At 46.6% G+C, this 18,377-nt stretch overlaps 1 protein-coding gene across 7 annotated transcripts in view; it reads right to left on the bottom strand.

Moving 5' to 3' along the window:
• The window catches only part of slit2 (slit homolog 2 (Drosophila)), a 671,546-nt gene that overhangs the window by 12,515 nt on the left and 640,654 nt on the right, over window positions 1-18,377 (bottom strand). For all 7 annotated transcript variants that reach the window (XM_072496476.1, XM_072496471.1, XM_072496473.1 and 4 more), the window contains 2 exons: window positions 3,067-3,221; window positions 1,989-2,277 (listed from right to left, as the gene is read on the bottom strand). In XM_072496476.1, coding sequence (XP_072352577.1) covers window positions 1,989-2,277; window positions 3,067-3,221 — 444 coding nt within the window. The remainder of the gene's footprint in view (window positions 1-1,988; window positions 2,278-3,066; window positions 3,222-18,377) is intronic.

Below are 18,377 nucleotides of genomic sequence, written 5' to 3'. Positions count from 1 at the left end.
GGCCAGGCCACCGTGGGGGCACCCCCGGGGTCAGATCGCCCCGCGCCCCCCCCCAGGACCCCGGAGCCCGCCCAAGCCGCCTGGTCCCGCCGGTAAATACCAGCTTTGATTTACGCCGGCGGGACAGGCAATTTCTGGGCGGGACTTCGGCCCATCCGGGCCGGAGAATTGAGCGGGGGGTCCCGCCAACCGGCGTGGCATGATTCCCGCACCCGCCCAATCTCCGGTACCGGAGACTTCGGCGGGGGCAGGGGCGGGATTCACGGCGGCCAACGGCCATTCTCCGACCCGGCGGGGGGTCGGAGAATGACGCCCCATTTCTTTAACGCAGTGAAACATCCTGTGAGCTTCACAGGAGTGTAATCAGACAAACACTGTCATTGAATCAAAGGATGTGATATTAGGACAGGTGACCAAAAGTTGGTTAAAAGTTGATTCTAAGGAGCATTTTACAGGAGGAGTGAGACAGAAAGGTAGAGAGGTTGGAGGGGGAATTCCAAAGCAGCTGAAGGCATGGCTGCCAATCGTGAGATTAAGTTGGTGGGGGATCTACAAGCGGCCAGCATTGGAAGAGTGCAGTATTCTCAAAGGGTTGTGTGGCTGCAGGAGGTTACAGAGATGGGGGAAGGAAGCGACCCTAGAGGAACTTGAACACTAAACCAGAATTTCAAAATAGAAATTTTGGTGAGCCTTCACCCAATGTAGGTCAGTGAGCACAACCCAGAATGTCTTCCTTGCATGAAATCAATTATGAATTTTGGTTAAGATTCAGTGAAACCCTTCAGAGCTAAAGTCATTAATGATGCATAAATAGACATAGGACAATCTCCAGTGCATTCAACATCAAAAGCAATCAAGGCGAGGGTGCAAAAGTCTCAAATCTAGGTCAGTGAAAACCTAAAAATATTTCCAGTTATTTAGATGACAAGTTGGCATTCACAGGCCGACATTTCTATAGACTGGGCTATAAAGGTCAATGGGTGCGATTTGCTGGTGTGTCCTGCCAGAATTAGGATGGAACGTGGCCGGTAAATCCTGCAAGAGGTCTCTTCTGGGATTCCCGATGGTCGTTACGCCCGGCGAGATATAACAAGATTATAAGAGATGCCGTGTTATGGATCCCGCCCACAATGGGTGGGATCCAGACTTGCATCGTTAAGTGAACAGCTCACTTAACTATGTCTATGCCCACAAATGGGTGACCAGGCGGAATGGAATGGGGGGGGTTCTTCCAGGAGATTGGAGGTCCCCAGGTGGTTGGTCACTTGGCAGAGTGGCACCCTGGCACTGCTGATGCCACCTGGGCACTACCAACCTCATGTCCCAGCAATGCCACATTGGCACCTTTGCAGAGCCACCTGGGTGTCCAGGTGCCATTTTACCCGCGCCAGGGATTGGGCCCCGGGGTGCCTTGGCTGCATGAAGTGGGTTGCGGGATAGCTCGAGGACTCCCCAACAGGTGAGATGGCACTTGGGGGATTGGGGAGTCATGTCGGGGGGTGAGGGGGGGGGGTTGAGAGATCGGGGCACTTTAAAAATGGCACCCGATCTCTTCCTGTACTGGTGAGCAGAGCTCCTCTGTGGAGGAAATGCAACTGAGTGCAGCCTCGGCGGGGCGTTCTTCGCCTATGCCCGAAGAATAATAGAGTGCTGTTCAATAGCGGGGTCCGTCCCAGCACTAATTATGCTCAGAAAGGGACTTGTTTTTTTCCCCATTAGATCGCGCCAAATGTTTTCAAAGTCATCACCTGGTCACAGTAAAAGTAGCTGATCTGAGATTGAAAATATACTGGTGGGGAAAATTGAAGGGAATTTTTCTCAACAAAGGTCCCAGCCTTTTTCTGGTCTGTGGAAGCACTCGATGTTTCCACTGGAGTCCAAAAATGGGAAAATATTCTCTTCCTAAGTAATTCCCATTTTCCCAAGTGCAAACAATGAGAATTTAACCAATAAAAAATAAACAAATAGCATGTTGCACAATTACTTACTTATTGCCCTGACATGGGTCGTTGGTTTGCTGGTCACAAAGTGTCCCTGTCCAACCTCCCTCACACTCACAGGTGAAGCTGGACTGGCCAATAGAGTGACAGGTGCCATGCTGGCACATCTTCTTCTGGCAGGGTTCACAGCCTGGCAGAATGCCAATCTGCATGGGAACTTTCTTGAAGTCCTGCAGTTCATTGTTGATATACAAGTTACGAATGCAGCCATGGAAACTGGTGCCATTCTGGCCGGGTCCTTGGCGCAAAGCTGCAAAGTTTGTCTTGGTGGGCATACCTAAAAAGTAGCAACGTTATAATGAATAATCTGGGGCAGCAAATATACTTTTGAGTTATTACTAAAATCACGCAGCAATAATCAAGCATGTTCCATTGACGTGAAAATACTTCTTGCAGTTCATTTCCTCAAATGATTAAATACTTATTATTAAAACTATCTTGCAACTCTCCTTTTAAGCTTACATTTCCAATTATTTTCTATCTTAGATCCCATCAACAATAATCTGTAAATCTAACCCTATAGTCAAGACTACATGTGAGCAGTATCCATTATGATAAAAACATTTTAAATTGGAGAATCACAGGCAGAAGCATGAATCACACCACTCCAAGGCACAGTGAGTAGGTGTTCTGGAGAGCAGCCCTTGCGAGTATCGCTTAAACTATCTATAAAGGAGGCAAGTGTAATCACTAAAACAGTGCCCTAGGTAAGGCAGCGTTATTTTGTGCAATTGCTTTGGTAAATGTTGCCTCTGCATGTAAATGTGTTGATCCAGCAGTAGTTGCCTTTAGCAAGAAAATTATCATGCAAAAGGTTCTGCTTTATTGATTAAACACATCTCTCCAATCGCCAATTTACAACATTTTAATTGATATTTCATTATAAACATATTTTTCAGTTTAACAAAATGGGCTGAAATACCCTGATATCTAACAGGATGTTGCTTATTGTGCATCTTGCCAGTTTGCTCTTTGGCCAGAACAGTGAAGGATTACACAAAACGGTCACTGGAAGGAATTCTCTCATCTGTGTAAATATGAGTAATTTACTGAAAATTCACAATACCTCCAACATAGAGAGGGGAGTCAATGTTGAGTGTGGATTGTCTGGCTAAGTTGTTGATGACCTTTGGATTTCCTCCATCTATCACCAAGCTTAACATCTGATCAGCTGCTACCAGCTCCAGACTGTGAAAGTTACCATCATTGATTGTTTCCACACTGCAGAAAGAACAAGAACAGTAAGTTACCTGGCTAATGGATATTTTACATTGTATTAAAATCAGAGATATTTATGTAAATGGCTATCTAGAACATAATAAATATTTGCACTCAATCACATATTGAATGTATATTTTCCTAAAGATGAGGGAGGGATCCTTCGATCCCCCAGCTACGTGTTTCTCGGCACCGGCCGTTCGCTGGCAGCGGAATTCTCTCTTCCCGCCTCTTGTCAATGGGATGTCCCATTGAAGCCACCCCATGTTGCCAGGACACCCATGGGCGGGGGTGCGCTGCCAGCAGGAAAAGAGAATCACAACGGCCAGAGAATTCAGGCCGAGATATCTACTATTGCCTAACATAAAATATGTGATCACTTCAGAGGAATTATTCCCTTGATCCATTGGCAAAAATTGCCATTAGTATTAATCCTTGTCACCGCCGATGCTGTCCATGAACTCCACCTCCATGGACAGCCTAGGATGAAGGCCCAATTCTCATTACGCCAGAATGCCTTGTGGCATGAAAGGGAAGGAGTTACGTTGCAATTTGTTTGGCCTTTGTGTTTGCACAAACCAAAGACTATTTATTTAAAAGTAAATCATTCTGAAGAAGTCGGCAGGGAACAAAAGCAGAACAAAGTAAACTGAAGTAGCAAAAAGACTTGAGAAACAGAAGCAGCCAACGGAGAATGCTGGACAGATTGGAATTGCAAAAGAAAATGGTAAAACACAAAGTAAGAAACAAATTAAGTGCCAGAAAAAATCATTTTAGTGACCAACTCAACTTTGAATTTAAATTTTGAAAGGTATTTTTTCCCTTTGAGATAATGGGTCTTGTGGTACAGCGGGTTATGTCCCTGCCTCTGAACCAGAAGCTCCAGGTTGAAGGCCCACTTCAAGACTTGATAGGCAAGGAACGGACACTTATAATGTAACGGAACAGGTGTCAACTTATAAATTCTTCCAACATACAATATCAGGCGGTAAGAGTCGGAGAGATCCTTGTCAGCCATCCTTACCTGAAAAGATTGATATAATTCGCACTCATTTGATATCATTCGCACTCAAAAGCTATCACTTAATATCAGTTGCACTCAAAACCAATCATTTAGCTTTCATTTAACATGACAAGTAACATAAGGATATCAATGTCATCAATTGCCCTAAACCATAGTGCTCAAACATTTATGATTAGCAACATCACTTAAGCATTCAAACACCAAAAACTATCATGCAGTTTATTTTCCATATTTCTCAATTTTGATTGCTTCACATATTATGAAGCTAATCAAACTTTCAAAAAATCAGGCTCTATTTTGCTGAGTTTTTAAAATGTTTTTCTTCATAACTTGTGCTGCACAACCCCCTCCCAACCCCCACTGTGCCCACCCACCCCCTGCACAGGATTACAGCAGTTTGTTTTCTTTATTCATGGGAAGTGGACATCACTGGCTAGGGGCTTAATTGCCCATCCCTAATTGTCCTCAAGAAAGTGGGAGTGAGCTGCCTTCTTGAACCGCTGCAGTCCATGTGGGGTAGTGCTGTTAGGGAGTGGGATCCAGGATTTTGACCCAGTCACAGTGGATGAATGGTGCTATATTTCCAAGTCAGGATGGTGAGTGACTTGGAGGGCAACTTCCACGCTGTGGTGTTCACATGTGTCTGCTGCCCTGTCCTTCTAGATAGTAGTAGTCATGGGTTTGAAAGATGCTGTTTAAGGAGCCCTGGTGAGTTCCTGCAGTGCGTCTTGTTAGTGGTACACACTGCTGCTATTGTGTGCCGTTGTTGGAGGGAGTGAATGTCTGTGGATGGCTGCTGATCAAATGGGCTGCTTTTTCCTGGATGACGTCGAGCTTCTTGAGTGTTGTTGGAGCGTCACTCATCCAGGTAAGTCGAGAGTATTCCATCACACTCCTGATCTGTGCCTTGTAGATGGAAGACAGCCTTTAGGGAGTCAGGAGGTGAGTGGGCCAAGAGATGCCAGGGGATTCAGAGAGGTCAAGAGGATGAGAGGTCTAAAGAGGGTCAAGAGAGGTTGGCGGGGTCAAGAGAAGGGGGGTTGTTGAGAGAGATGGATGTGTTAGAACCTTAGTTAGGCCACACTTGGAGTATAGTGTTCAATTCTGGTCGCCACACTACCAGAAGGATGTGGAGGCTTTAGAGAGGGTGCAGAAGAGATTTACCAGAATGTTGCCTGGTATGGAGGGCATAAGCTATGAGGAGCGATTGAATAAACTCGGTTTGTTCTCACTGGAACGAAGGAGGTTGAGGGGCGACCTGATAGAGGTATACAAAATTATGAGGGGCATAGACAGAGTGGATAGTCAGAGGCTTTTCCCCAGGGTAGAGGGGTCAATTACTAGGGGGCATAGGTTTAAGGTGAGAGGGGCAAAGTTTAGAGTAGATGTACGAGGCAAGTTTTTTACGCAGAGGGTAGTGGGTGCCTGGAACTCACTACCGGAGGAGGTAGTGGAGGCAGGGACGATAGGGACATTTAAGGGGCATCTTGACAAATATATGAATAGGATGGGAATAGAAGGATACGGACCCAGGAAGTGTAGAAGATTGTAGTTTAGTCGGGCAGTATGGTCGGCACGGGCTTGGAGGGCCGAAGGGCCTGTTCCTGTGCTGTACATTTCTTTGTTCTTTGTTCTTTGTTGTTCTTTGTGTCAATAGAAAGCAGGGTCGTCAAGAGTGGTCAGGAGTTGGACGAAGTTAGAATTCATAGAATCATGGAATTTACAGTGCAGAAGGAGCCCATTCGGCCCATCGAGTCTGCACCGGCCCTTACAAAGAGCACCCTACTGAAGCCCACGTATCTACACTACCCCGTAGACCAGTAACCCCCACTTAACATTTTTGTGGACACTAAGGGAAATTTAGCATGGCCAATCCACCTAACCCGCACATCTTTGGACTGTGGGAGGAAACTGGAGCAACCGGAGGAAACCCACGCAGACATGGGGAGAACATGCAGACTCACCACAGACAGTGACCCAGCCGGGAATCGAACCTGGGACCCTGGAGCTGTGAAGCAATTGTGCTAACCACTATGCTACCGTGCTGCCCTTGAATTGAGCCGAGAAATGTTGGAATGGGGCCGAGGGAGGTTAGTAGGATCTGTAGTTGGGTGGCATTGGTGGGCCCTGATGTATTAGTCAGGCCCAAAGCCTGGAGACTGGAGTAAGAGGGAGTTGAGATTGGGAGTGGAGAGTTTAGTTAGACCTTCAGATTAGAGTTAGAGGTGAGGGGTTAGAGTGTTTAGACCCTGAGAGCTGTGGAGGTGGGGAGGAGGGGCGGGTCAGAGGGAGAATGTTTAGACCCTGGGTCTGGGATGGGTGAAGAATTTAAGTTTTGGCACTTGAACCGGGGCGGAGGTCCAGGGTTTGCAGAAACTTTAGAGTCCAAGACCAGGGTGGGTGGGCATGGTGGAAACTGAGGACCCTGAGGCTAAAATAAATTAAGAGCTGACAGGGATCTAGTGGGTGCTCCATAACATGCTCTGTATAATGGAACAATTTTTTTGACTAAATAAAACACTGAATAAATTCAGATATTATTTTAATAGCTAATGTTGTTGTATTCGTCAATGCAGGTTGTTGAGTCCACTGGACAGCACTGAGCCCAGTGGACAGCATTGAGCCCACTGGACAGCATTGAGCCCACTGGACAGCACTGAGCCCAGTGGACAGCATTGAGCCCACTGGACAGCATTGAGCCCACTGGGCAGCATTGAGCCCACTGGACAGCATTGAGCCCACTGGGCAGCATTGAGCCCTCTGGGCAGCATTGAGCCCAGTGGGCAGCATTGAGCCCACTGGGCAGCATTGAGCCCAGTGGACAGCATTAAGCCCACTGGACAGCATTGAGCCCACTGGGCAGCATTGAACCCAGTGGACAGCATTGAGCCCACTGAACAGCATTGAGCCCAGTGGACAGCATTGAGCCCACTGGACAGCATTGAGCCCAGTGGACAGCATTGAGCCCAGTGGACAGCATTGAGCCCACTGGACAGCATTGAGCCCACTGGACAGCATTGAGCCTACTGGACAGCATTGAGCTCACTGGGCAGCATTGAACCTAGTGGACAGCACTGAGCCTACTGGACAGCATTGAGCCCAGTGGACAGCATTGAGCCCACTGGACAGCATTGAGCCCACTGGACAGCATTGAGCTCACTGGACAGCATTGAGCCCACTGGACAGCATTGAGCCCACTGAACAGCATTGAGCCCAGTGGACAGCATTGAGCCCACTGGACAGCATTGAGCCCACTGGACAGCATTGAGCCCACTGAACAGCATTGAGCCCAGTGGACAGCATTGAGCCCAATGGACAGCATTGAGCCCACTGGACAGCATTGAGCCCACTGGACAGCATTGAGCCTACTGGACAGCATTGAGCTCACTGGGCAGCATTGAACCTAGTGGACAGCACTGAGCCTACTGGACAGCATTGAGCCCAGTGGACAGCATTGAGCCCACTGGACAGCATTGAGCCCACTGGACAGCATTGAGCTCACTGGACAGCATTGAGCCCACTGGACAGCATTGAGCCCACTGAACAGCATTGAGCTCACTGGACAGCATTGAGCCTAATGGACAGCATTGAGCCCACTGGGGAGCATTCAGCCCAGTGGACAGCATTGAGCTCACTGGGCAGCATTGAACCTAGTGGACAGCATTGAGCCTACTGGACAGCATTGAGCCCAGTGGACAGCATTGAGCTCACTGGGCAGCATTGAACCTAGTGGACAGCATTGAGCCTACTGGACAGCATTGAGCTCACTGGGCAGCATTGAACCTAGTGGACAGCATTGAGCCTACTGGACAGCATTGAGCCCAGTGGACAGCATTGAGCCCACTGGACAGCATTGAGCCCACTGGACAGCATTGAGCTCACTGGACAGCATTGAGCCCACTGGACAGCATTGAGCCCACTGAACAGCATTGAGCTCACTGGACAGCATTGATCCTATTGGACAGCATTGAGCCCACTGGGCAGCATTCAGCCCAGTGGACAGCATTGAGCCCACTGGACAGCATTGAGCTCACTGGACAGCATTGAGCCCACTGGACAGCATTGAGCTCACTGGACAGCATTAAGTCCACTGACAGCATTGAGCCCACTGGACAGCATTGAGCCCACTGGACAGCATTGAGCCCACTGGACAGCATTGAGCTCACTGGACAGCATTGAGCTCACTGGACAGCATTGAGCCCATTGGAGAGCATTGAGCTCACTGGGCAGCATTGAGCTCACTGGGCAGCATTGAACCCACTGGACAGCATTGAGCTCACTGGATAGCATTGAGCTCACAGGACAGCATTGAGCCCACTGGACAGCATTGAGCTCACTGGACAGCATTGAGCTCACTGGACAGCATTGAGCTCACTGGACAGCATTGCGCTCACTGGACAGCATTGAGCCCACTGGACAGCATTGAGCTCACTGGGCAGCATTGAACCCAGTGGACAGCATTGAGCCCACTGGACAGCATAAAGCCCACTGGACAGATTTGAGTGTCTTTTGCAATTTGATGTCAAAGATGGCAAAACTCTACTGATTGTGATCAAACTCATTCCAAATTAGAACACTGAGGCAAAATTCTCCTACCCGCCCCGCCACATTTCTGCGCCGACCGGCCGGCGGGAGTCTCCGTAACACCGGCCGGTCAATGGGGTTTCCCATTGTGGGGCAGCCCCACGCCGTCGGGAAACCCCCGGGCGCCTGCAGAACGGAGACTCCCGCCGGCGGAGAATGACGCCCCCGATGTCAAGTGATTGCTGGTCGTTTCTGAGTGCACCGAATGCAAAAATGTCAACATTTTCAGGTAGGGATGTGATGGAAAATAACTTGAGGCTCTTCCATTACTGCCCATAGGGTTAAGATCCCAGAACAGATTCGGATATTTGTTAGGATACCTGACAAGAACTCCAAACATTTATTAACATTTTCAAAACTGTGAGGAAAGGATACTTCGCACCAGGAGCGATTCCACTGACCTATGGGTATTGTTTATATTAAAACAAACGTTATTCTTAACACAGGATTAAACACATTAACATCACAAAAAATAGCTTACAATTAACAGTTAAACAATTCTTAACAATTAAAGGACACACTTTAACTTCTAACTGATACTTTCTCTATCTTCATTTCAGCAAAGCCCATCACAGGTCAAAAGCCACTTATAAATACTTTCTTTTTCAAATAAATTTAGAGTATGCAATTACTTCCCCCCCCCCCCCAATTAAGCAGCAATTTAGCATGGCCAATCCACCTACCCTGCACATTTTTGTATTGTGGGGGTGAGACCCATGCAAACATGGGGAGAGTGTGCAAACTCCACATTGACAGTGAACCAGGTCCGGGATCGAACCTGGGTCCTCGGCAGCGTGAGGTAGCAGTGCTAACCACCGTGCCACTCCTCTTACAAATAAAGTTAACAAACACAGGGATGCTTGCAGTCCTCTTGGTGAAGATTTCTTGGAAAAGACTGCTTGAAGAGAGAGAGAGATAATCTTTCAGGCACCAGCTGCAGGTCCTGCTGTCATTTGGCGACTACTGCTTAACCTGGCAGCCTATCAAAAACTAATAGTTAAACTGCCTGATGCAGACCTGGCTCCTCCCAATAATTACATCATCTTAGCACATTAACTGGGTTATGACCATCTCACTAAGGCTAACCACAACCCCTCAAGTATCTAAACCCAAGGAAACCTTTTTATAAACACAATTCCATGGGCCTTGGATAGGTAAACAATATACAAGGGTGGAATGAATGATGATCTTACTTTTACAACATCTTAATTGCAACTTCTGCAGCCACAGTGCCTGGAAACCTTAACTTAGACTCTTTACTAATATTACTGCAATAGATATCTATATCTGACCGCAGGCTTTTAAAAACATTACTGCAACAGATATCAAATGCAATATATATACAAATTTCTTACATTCATCGTAATAGTTTGAGGTTATAACATATATGTAAAGGTGGTATGTTTCCACAGCATCTCAGACTCATGGTGGCGGAGGCGGGGGGGGGGGGGGAGGGGGGTGGGAGGGGTTGGAGCAGTTGACTCAGCTGGCTGAATGATTGGAGTGGATCAGATAGATGGGGTTTGATCCCTATTCCAGCTGAGGTGGATCTGAGAACTGCTTCCTTGCCCCTACCTGTGGTGAAGGCCATGGCGCTGTGAGTCAGGCATGCCTTTGACCAGAGAACGCAAAATGAGGATTACGAATGCAGACTCACAGAATGACACTTAGAGTTAGATTGTGAGAATTAGTTGCATAAATGTGGCTTCCACTCACTTGAGGTTAGGTTTAGAGGTATTTTAATTAAGGTGTATATAAGTTTAAAATGTGATAGAGTGCAGATGCAAAGAACTATTTCCTCTGGCAAATGGGCTTAGGGTAGTTTGAAATAAAGGGGCAGCACGGCAGCATAGTGGTTAGCACAATTACTTCACAGCTCCAGGGTCCTAGGTTCGATTCCCGGCTTGGGTCACTGTCTGTGCGGAGTCTGCACGTTCTCCCCATGTGTGCATGGGTTTCCTCCGGGTGCTCCGGTTTCCTCCCACAGTCCAAAGATGTGCAGGTGGATTGGCCATGCTAAATTGCCCTGCATGTCCAAAATTGCCCTTTGTGTTGCGTGGGGTTACTGGGTTATGGGGATAGAGTGGAGGTGTAGTCTTGGGTAGGGTGCTCTTTCCAAGAGCCGGTGCAGACTCGATGGGCCGAATGGCCTCCTTCTGCACTGTAAATTCTATGAAACTATGAAATCAGAGTTGGGGCCTTTCGGGGTGAATTCACATAGGACAGTTGAAACCTGGAACTCTAAACAGCTATGGACACTGGAACAGCTGAAATGTCCAGACAGAGATGAAGAGATTTTTGTTTAATAAACGTGTTGAGGAATATGAGTAAATGGAGCTGAGGCACAGATTAGCCAACATATAATAGAATCAAGCAACAGCTCAGCGAGACTCCCGTTCCTGTGATATTTCCATAAATGGTTTCCAGGATTTCTGTGTAGCGTTCAGGTGACAATAACTAATGCCACATTGTAAATGTGGACAAAGAGGAACTAAATGTTTGTGAGAATGCTCATTTATTAAAGATGTGCATATATAGCAACGATTGGCTTTCACGTCTATTCTTCTGTGGAAAATAAGCTGTTGAGTGTACAAATGACCACTTATCTGATGTATGTGGAAGAATATTAGCCTCTTTTAGAGATGACATGCAAACATATCTGTATTGCCTTTGCTAGCTGCTGATCAGTGGACGTGTGAAAAGCATTAGAATGGTGTGCTTAATTATGTGGCAGTGCCTCAGGGAGATGGATGTTTTCTATCTCACTCAGACTTAATGGAAGACCATTGTCACAGCAACAATTCACATATGACTGACAAGCACTCTGCAAAGTGCTAACCCAGTACCTCACTGTCAACCTTATTCTGACTTTACTGATCAGTGGCGCAGCTTGGTGATGTGCCATTTCTATTAGCAGGACGACAGCTTCATTTGTGAGATTAAAGTCTTAGCATATCGTTTAAACATGTCATCATTTTTACGGCAGAATGATCCAGGGCTGATGACAAAAGGACTGATTTGCAGCTTTTGGAAGAATATTCAAGCTTGAATAATGGTAAAACAAATCAGAAAATGTTGGAAATGATCATTACATCAAGCAGCAGTTGTGGTAGGTACAGACAAACATTAACATTTGGTCTTGGCCATTCGTCAGAAATAGACCTTTAGTATAATGTGTCTATTCTGTCCACAAAAGCTACCTGATCCACTGACTGTTTCTAGCATTTGTTTTTTCTTTCAAATGTCCAGCATGTGCAGTATCATGCTATTTATTTTAATCAAATAGATCCATCATGCATGTGTAAGTACTTATCCATAATTACCCATATGAGTGTTATACCATACTACTGCTGTGTGACAGCTGTATTGAAAACCCACCATAATGTCCCCATTGACTGAAGTTGTCGTAATAAATGCTAAATGTAAAGAATCGCAGGCTTGTCAAGGCATTCTAATTGAGTTGAGTTAATTATTAGCAGGATCTGTGTGTTTTGCAAGCCCACATATTGCCAGAAGGGTCTGTCACTATTCCGTGTATGAGTGAAAAATTGGCTAATTAATGCCTTATAGCACAACATTTCTCTTTTCCCCTCTTTTGTGACTCCGCAATTAATTCTGACATTACCAGTCTTGTTTGGTTGGATGAGTTTGGATGAATCACTGGGAATCAGCTAGTTTCAAGCATGTTGCTTGCAGCCTGATCCTTTAGAAAGAACTTTGCTGCAGATTCATTTCACAATGAATTGTCAAAATACATTTTTTTCCTTAAAACAATGTTAAAATCTTTAAACATTTTTACTTTTGTAATTGGGGAGTGATCCTCTAATTTCTTCCCATTTCCCTGGTTTTATAAAGGTTTCAGGCGAATCTGAGATGAGCAATACTACTTGGAGCTGGTGTGAGCATGTCCAAGATGCAGTGCAGTAACTCATCATGGTTCTGAAGGTAGCACCTTCCAAACCCACGACCACTGCCATCTAGAAGGACAAAAGCAGCAGTTGCCTGGGAACCCCACCACCTGGAAGTTCCCCACCAACGTGACTTGGAAATATGTCGCCATTTCTTCACTGTCGCTGGGGCAACATTCTGGAACTTTTCTTTTCTCTTATTCTCTCTTGGCATTGTTGTAAAGTTAACTTAAAGGTTGAGTCATGGCAGGAGATCCCAGACCCGTGTCATGTTCCTCCTGTACGATTTGGAAGTTCAGGAACACTTCGGGACCCTTTGGTGTCCCTGACTCCTTCATGTGCAAGAAGTGTGTCCAACTGCAGCTGCTGTTAGACTGCTTGATAGCTCTGGAGCTGCAGGTGTATTTACTTCGGAGCATCCGCGGTATTGAGGAAATTGTGGATAGCATGTTCAGTAAATTGGTCACACCGCAGATAAAAATTACTGAGGAAAATAGAGAATGGGTGACCACCAGACAGAGGAAGGGTAGGAAGGCAGTGCAGGTGTCCACTGGGGTCATCTCCCTCCAAGACCGATATACCATTTGGATACTGTTGGGGGAGATGGCTCACCAGGGGAAGGTGGCAGCAGCCAGGTTCATGGCAGCGTGGCTGGCTCTGCTGCACAGTAGGGCAGGGATAGGGGATTCAACTGTAAGGGGAATAGATAGGCATTTCTGCGGCCGCAAACAAAACTCCAGGATGGTGTGTTGCCTCCTTGGTGCAAGGGCCAAGGATGTCTCGGAGCGGCTGCAGGGCATTCTGGAGGAGGAGGGTGAACAGCCAGCTGTCGTGGTGCATATAGGCACCAATGATATAGGTGAATATGGGATGAGGTCCTACAAGCTGAATTTAGGGAGTTATGAGTTAAATTAAAAAGCAGGACCTCAAAGGTAGTAATCTCAGGATTGCTACCACTGCCACATGCTAGACAGATTAGGAATGGCAGGATAGCTAAGATGAATACATGGCTTGAGGGATGGTGCAAGAGGGAGGGATTCAAATTCCTGGGACATTGGAACCAGTTCTGGGGGAGGTGGGACCAGTACAAATTGGATGGTCTGCACCTGGGCAGGACCAGATCCAATATCCTAGGGGGAGTGTTTTCTCATGCTGTTGAGGAGGGTTTAAACTAATTTGGAAGTGGGGTGGGAACTGATAGAGGAAGTCAGAAGGAAGTAAGGTAGGGACATAAACAAACGGCAGTAAAAGGAAAAGTGGAAGTCAGCGAAACCACAGACAAAAATCAAAAAGGGCTACATTACATCATAATTCTAAAAGGGCGGTAAATGCCAAAAAACAAGCCTGAAGGTTCTGCATCTCAATGCAAGGAACATTTTTAATAAGGTTGATGAATTAATTGCGCTGACAATCATTAATAAATATGATGTAATTGGGATCACGGAGACCTGGCTCCAGGTTGACCAAGGACATCCAGGGGTATTTAATATTCAGGAAAGATAAAAGGAAAGGGAAGGGAGGTGGGAAGCGTAGCTGTTTAAAGAGGGGATTAGCGCATTAGTAAGGAAGGGCATTAGCCTGGACAATGTGGAGACTGTATGGGTGGAGCTGTGGAACACCAAGGGGCAAAAAACGTTAGTGGGAGTTGTGTACAGACCGCCAGAAAGTAGTTGTGAGGTTGGGGATGGCATCATACAGGAAATTAGAGATCCGTGCAGTAAGGGTACAGCAGTTATTAGAGGGGACTTCAGTCTGCATATTAATTGAGCTGATCAAACTAGTAGCAATACGATGGAGCAGGATTTCCTGGAATGTATAAGGGATGGTTATCTCAACCAATAGGTTGAGGAACCAACTAGACAGCAGGCCATCCTTGACTGGGTATTGTGCAATGAGAGAGGATTAATCAGCAATGTTGTGGTGTGAGATCCTTTTGGGGTGAGTGACCATAATACGGCAGGATTTTTCATTAAGATGAAGAGTTACACAGTTAAGTCTGAGACTACGGTTCTAAACTTAAAGAAAGCTAATTTTGATGGTATGAGACATGCATTAGCTAAGATATGCTGACAAAGGATACTTAAGGGGTTGACAGTGGATAGGCAATGGTAGACATTTAAAGAATACATGGATGAATTTCAACAATTGAACATCCCTGTCTGGCACAAGAATAAGACGGGGAAGGTGGTTCAACCATGGCTAACAAGGGAAATCAGGGATAGTGTTGAAGCCAAAGAGGCAGCATATAAATTGGCCAGGAAAAGAAGCAGCAAGCCTGAGGACCGGGAGAAATGTAAATTTCAGCAGAGGAGGACAAAGAGTTTAATTTGGAAGGGGGAAATAGAATATGGGAGGAAGCTTGCAGAAAACATAAAAACTGACTTCAAACACTTCTATCGATATGTGAAGAGAAAAAGACTGGTGAAGACAAATGTAGGTCCCTTACAGTTCGAAACAGAAGAATTCATAATAGGCAACAAAGAGATGGCAGGCCAGTTAAACAAATACTTTGGCTCTGTCTTGACTAAGGAGGGCACAAATAACCTTCCGGAAATACTAGAGAACAGAGGGTCTAGCATGAAGGAGGAACTAAAGTAAATTGTTATTAGTCAGGAAATTGTATTGGGGAAATGGATGGGATTAAAACCGGATAAGTCCCCAGGGCTTGATGCTCTGCATCCCAAAGTACTTAAGGAAGTGGCCCTAGATTTAGTGGACGCATTGGTGATCGTTTTCCAGCATTCTATAGACCAGGGGAGAGTTCCAATGGATTGGAGGGTAGCTAATGTAACCGCACTTTTTAAAAAAGGAGGGAGAGAAAACGGAGAATTATAGACCAGTTAACCTGACATTGGTGGTGGGGAAAATGCTGGAGTCAATTATTAAGGATGAAATAACTGAGCATTTGGAAAGCAGGGACAGGATCAGTCCAAGTCAGCATGGATTCACTAATGGGAAATCATGCTTGACAAATCTTCACGAAAATTTTGAGGATATGACCAGTAGAGTGGACAAGAGTGAACCAGTGGATTTTGTGCACCTGGACTTTTAAAGGGCTTTTGACAAGGTCCCACACATGAGATTAGTGAGCAAAATTAAAGCCCATGGTATTGGGGGTAATGTATTAATGTGGATAGAGAACAGGTTGACAGACAGGAAGGAGAGAGTGGGAATGAACGGGTACTTTTCAGAGTGGCAGGCAGTGACGAGTGGACCCATGCTGTTCACAATATACATTAATGATTTGGAAGAAGGAATTGCATGCAACATCTTCAAATTTGCAAATGACACGAAGCTGGGTGGCAGTGTGTGCTGTGAGGAGGATGCAAAGATTCTACAGGGTGACAGACAAGCTGGCTGAGTAGGCAAATATTTGGCAAATGCAATATTATGTGGGTAAATCTGAGGTTGTCCACTGGTGTCAAAATAGGAAGGCAGATTATTATCTGAATGGTGACAGTTTAGGAAAAGAGGAAGTGCAATGAGACCTGGGTGTCACAGTGGAACAGTCACTGAAGGTTGGCATGCAGGTACAGCAGGAAGTGAGGAAAGCTAATGGCATGCTGGTCTTCATAGCGAGAGGATTTGAGTACAGGAGTAGGGATGCCTTGCTGCAGTTATACAGGGCCTTGGTGAGACCATACCTTGAGTATTGTGTGCAGTTTTGGTCTCTTAGCTTGAGGAAGGACATTCTTGCTATTGAGGGTGTCCAGCGAAGGTTCAACAGACTAATTCCCGGGATGACAGGACTGACATATGAAGAAAGACTGGATCGACTGGGCTTGTACTCACTGCGGTTTAGAAGAATGAGAGGGGATCTCATAGAAATGTATAAAATTCTGATGGCACAGGACAGGCTTGATGCGGCAAGAATGCCCCGATGTTGGGGACATCCAGAACTAGGGGTCACAGCCTAAGAATAAGGGGTAAATCATTCAGGACGGAGATGAGGAAGAACTTCTTCTCTCAGAGAGTTGTGAACTTGTGGAATTCTCGACCACAGAAAGTTGCTCGGACCAGTTTGTTGGATAGATTCAAGAGGGAGGTGAATGTGCCCTTGTGGCTTAAGTGATCAAGGGGCATGGAGAGAAAGCGGGAGTGGGATACTGAATTTGCATGATCAGCCATGATCATATTGAATAGTGGTGCAGGCTCGAAGGGCTGAATGGCCTACTCCTGCATCTATTTTTTATGTTTCTATGTTTAGCTCCCTCTCTAAAGCACAGCGGGTGTGCCTCAAGGACTGCTGCGGTTCAAGAAGGCAATTCACCACCACCTTCTGAAGCTTAACTAGGGATGAGCAATAAATGCTGGCCAAAATGCGAAGCCCACATCCTGTAAATTATTTTTAAAAAAACATTGAATTGATTCTTTTGCTGGAGAAGTATTTTTGGCTGAACATCATGTGGATATGGTGTCAGATTCATGCATGCCCCACCCGTGCACTCTGATATTGATAAATTGCCAAGCATATGGATGGAGACGACTAACTACTTGGGCAGGAGAGTGGAGTGTTGCTGCTAATCATGAACACAAATCCTATAGTAAATCATCTTTCAGGAGAGGAAAAGAGAGTAGAAAACAAGGGGAAAATAAACAACCTGAAATGACTTCCTCTCATCAAGCATCACAGGAGTCATTTCAGGGACTTTGGAGCCATTGGTGCATGCGTACCAAGAAAGAGTTGCAGGACATGTAAAACTGTCAACTGAGTGCTGTGCTTTCCAAAGCCACAAGTGGGGTGAACCACATCTCAAACCACACCGATGGGATAGGCATCCACACACAGGGCAGGCAGACTGGATGTCAGAGATGGACAGATTAGATGTCGGGGATTAGCAGACTGGCTGTCGGGATGGACAGACTGGATGGACAGACTGGATGTCGGGATGGATAAACTGGATGTCGGGATGGACAGACCGGATGTCGGGGATTAGTAGACTGGATGTCGGGATGGACAGACTGGATGTCGGGGATGGATAGACTGGATGTCGGGATGGACAGACTGGATGTCGTGGATGGACAGACTAGATGTCGGGGATGGACAGACTGGATGTCGGGATGGACAGACTGGATGTCGGGATGGACAGACTGGATGTCGGGATGGACAGACTGGATGTTGGGGATTAGCAGACTGGATGGACAGACTGGATGTCGGGCTGAACAGACTGGATGGACAGACTGGATGTCGGGATGGACAGACTGGATGTCGGGGATGGACAGACTGGATGGACAGACTGGATGTGGCGATGGACGGACTGGATGTCGGGATGGACGGACTGGATGTCGGGATGGACGGACTGGATGTCGGGATGGACGGACTGGATGTCGGGATGGACAGACTGGATGTCAGAGATGGACAGACTGGATGTCGGGATGGACAGACTGGATGTCGGGATGGACAGACTGGATGTCGGGATGGTCAGACGGGATGTCGGGATGGACAGACTAGATGTCGGGATGGACAGACTGGATGTCAGAGATGGACAGACTGGATGTCGGGATGGACAGACTGGATGTCGGGATGGACAGACTGGATGTCGGGATGGTCAGACGGGATGTCGGGATGGACAGACTAGATGTCGGGATGGACAGACTGGATGTCAGAGATGGACAGACTGGATGTCGGGATGGACGGACTGG

Source organism: Scyliorhinus torazame, chromosome 3 (assembly GCF_047496885.1).
Source record: "Scyliorhinus torazame isolate Kashiwa2021f chromosome 3, sScyTor2.1, whole genome shotgun sequence".
NCBI classification, from domain to species: Eukaryota; Metazoa; Chordata; class Chondrichthyes; order Carcharhiniformes; family Scyliorhinidae; genus Scyliorhinus; species Scyliorhinus torazame.
Note: the sequence above shows the minus strand (reverse complement) of the source record. Positions and strands in the feature narration are given on the sequence as shown.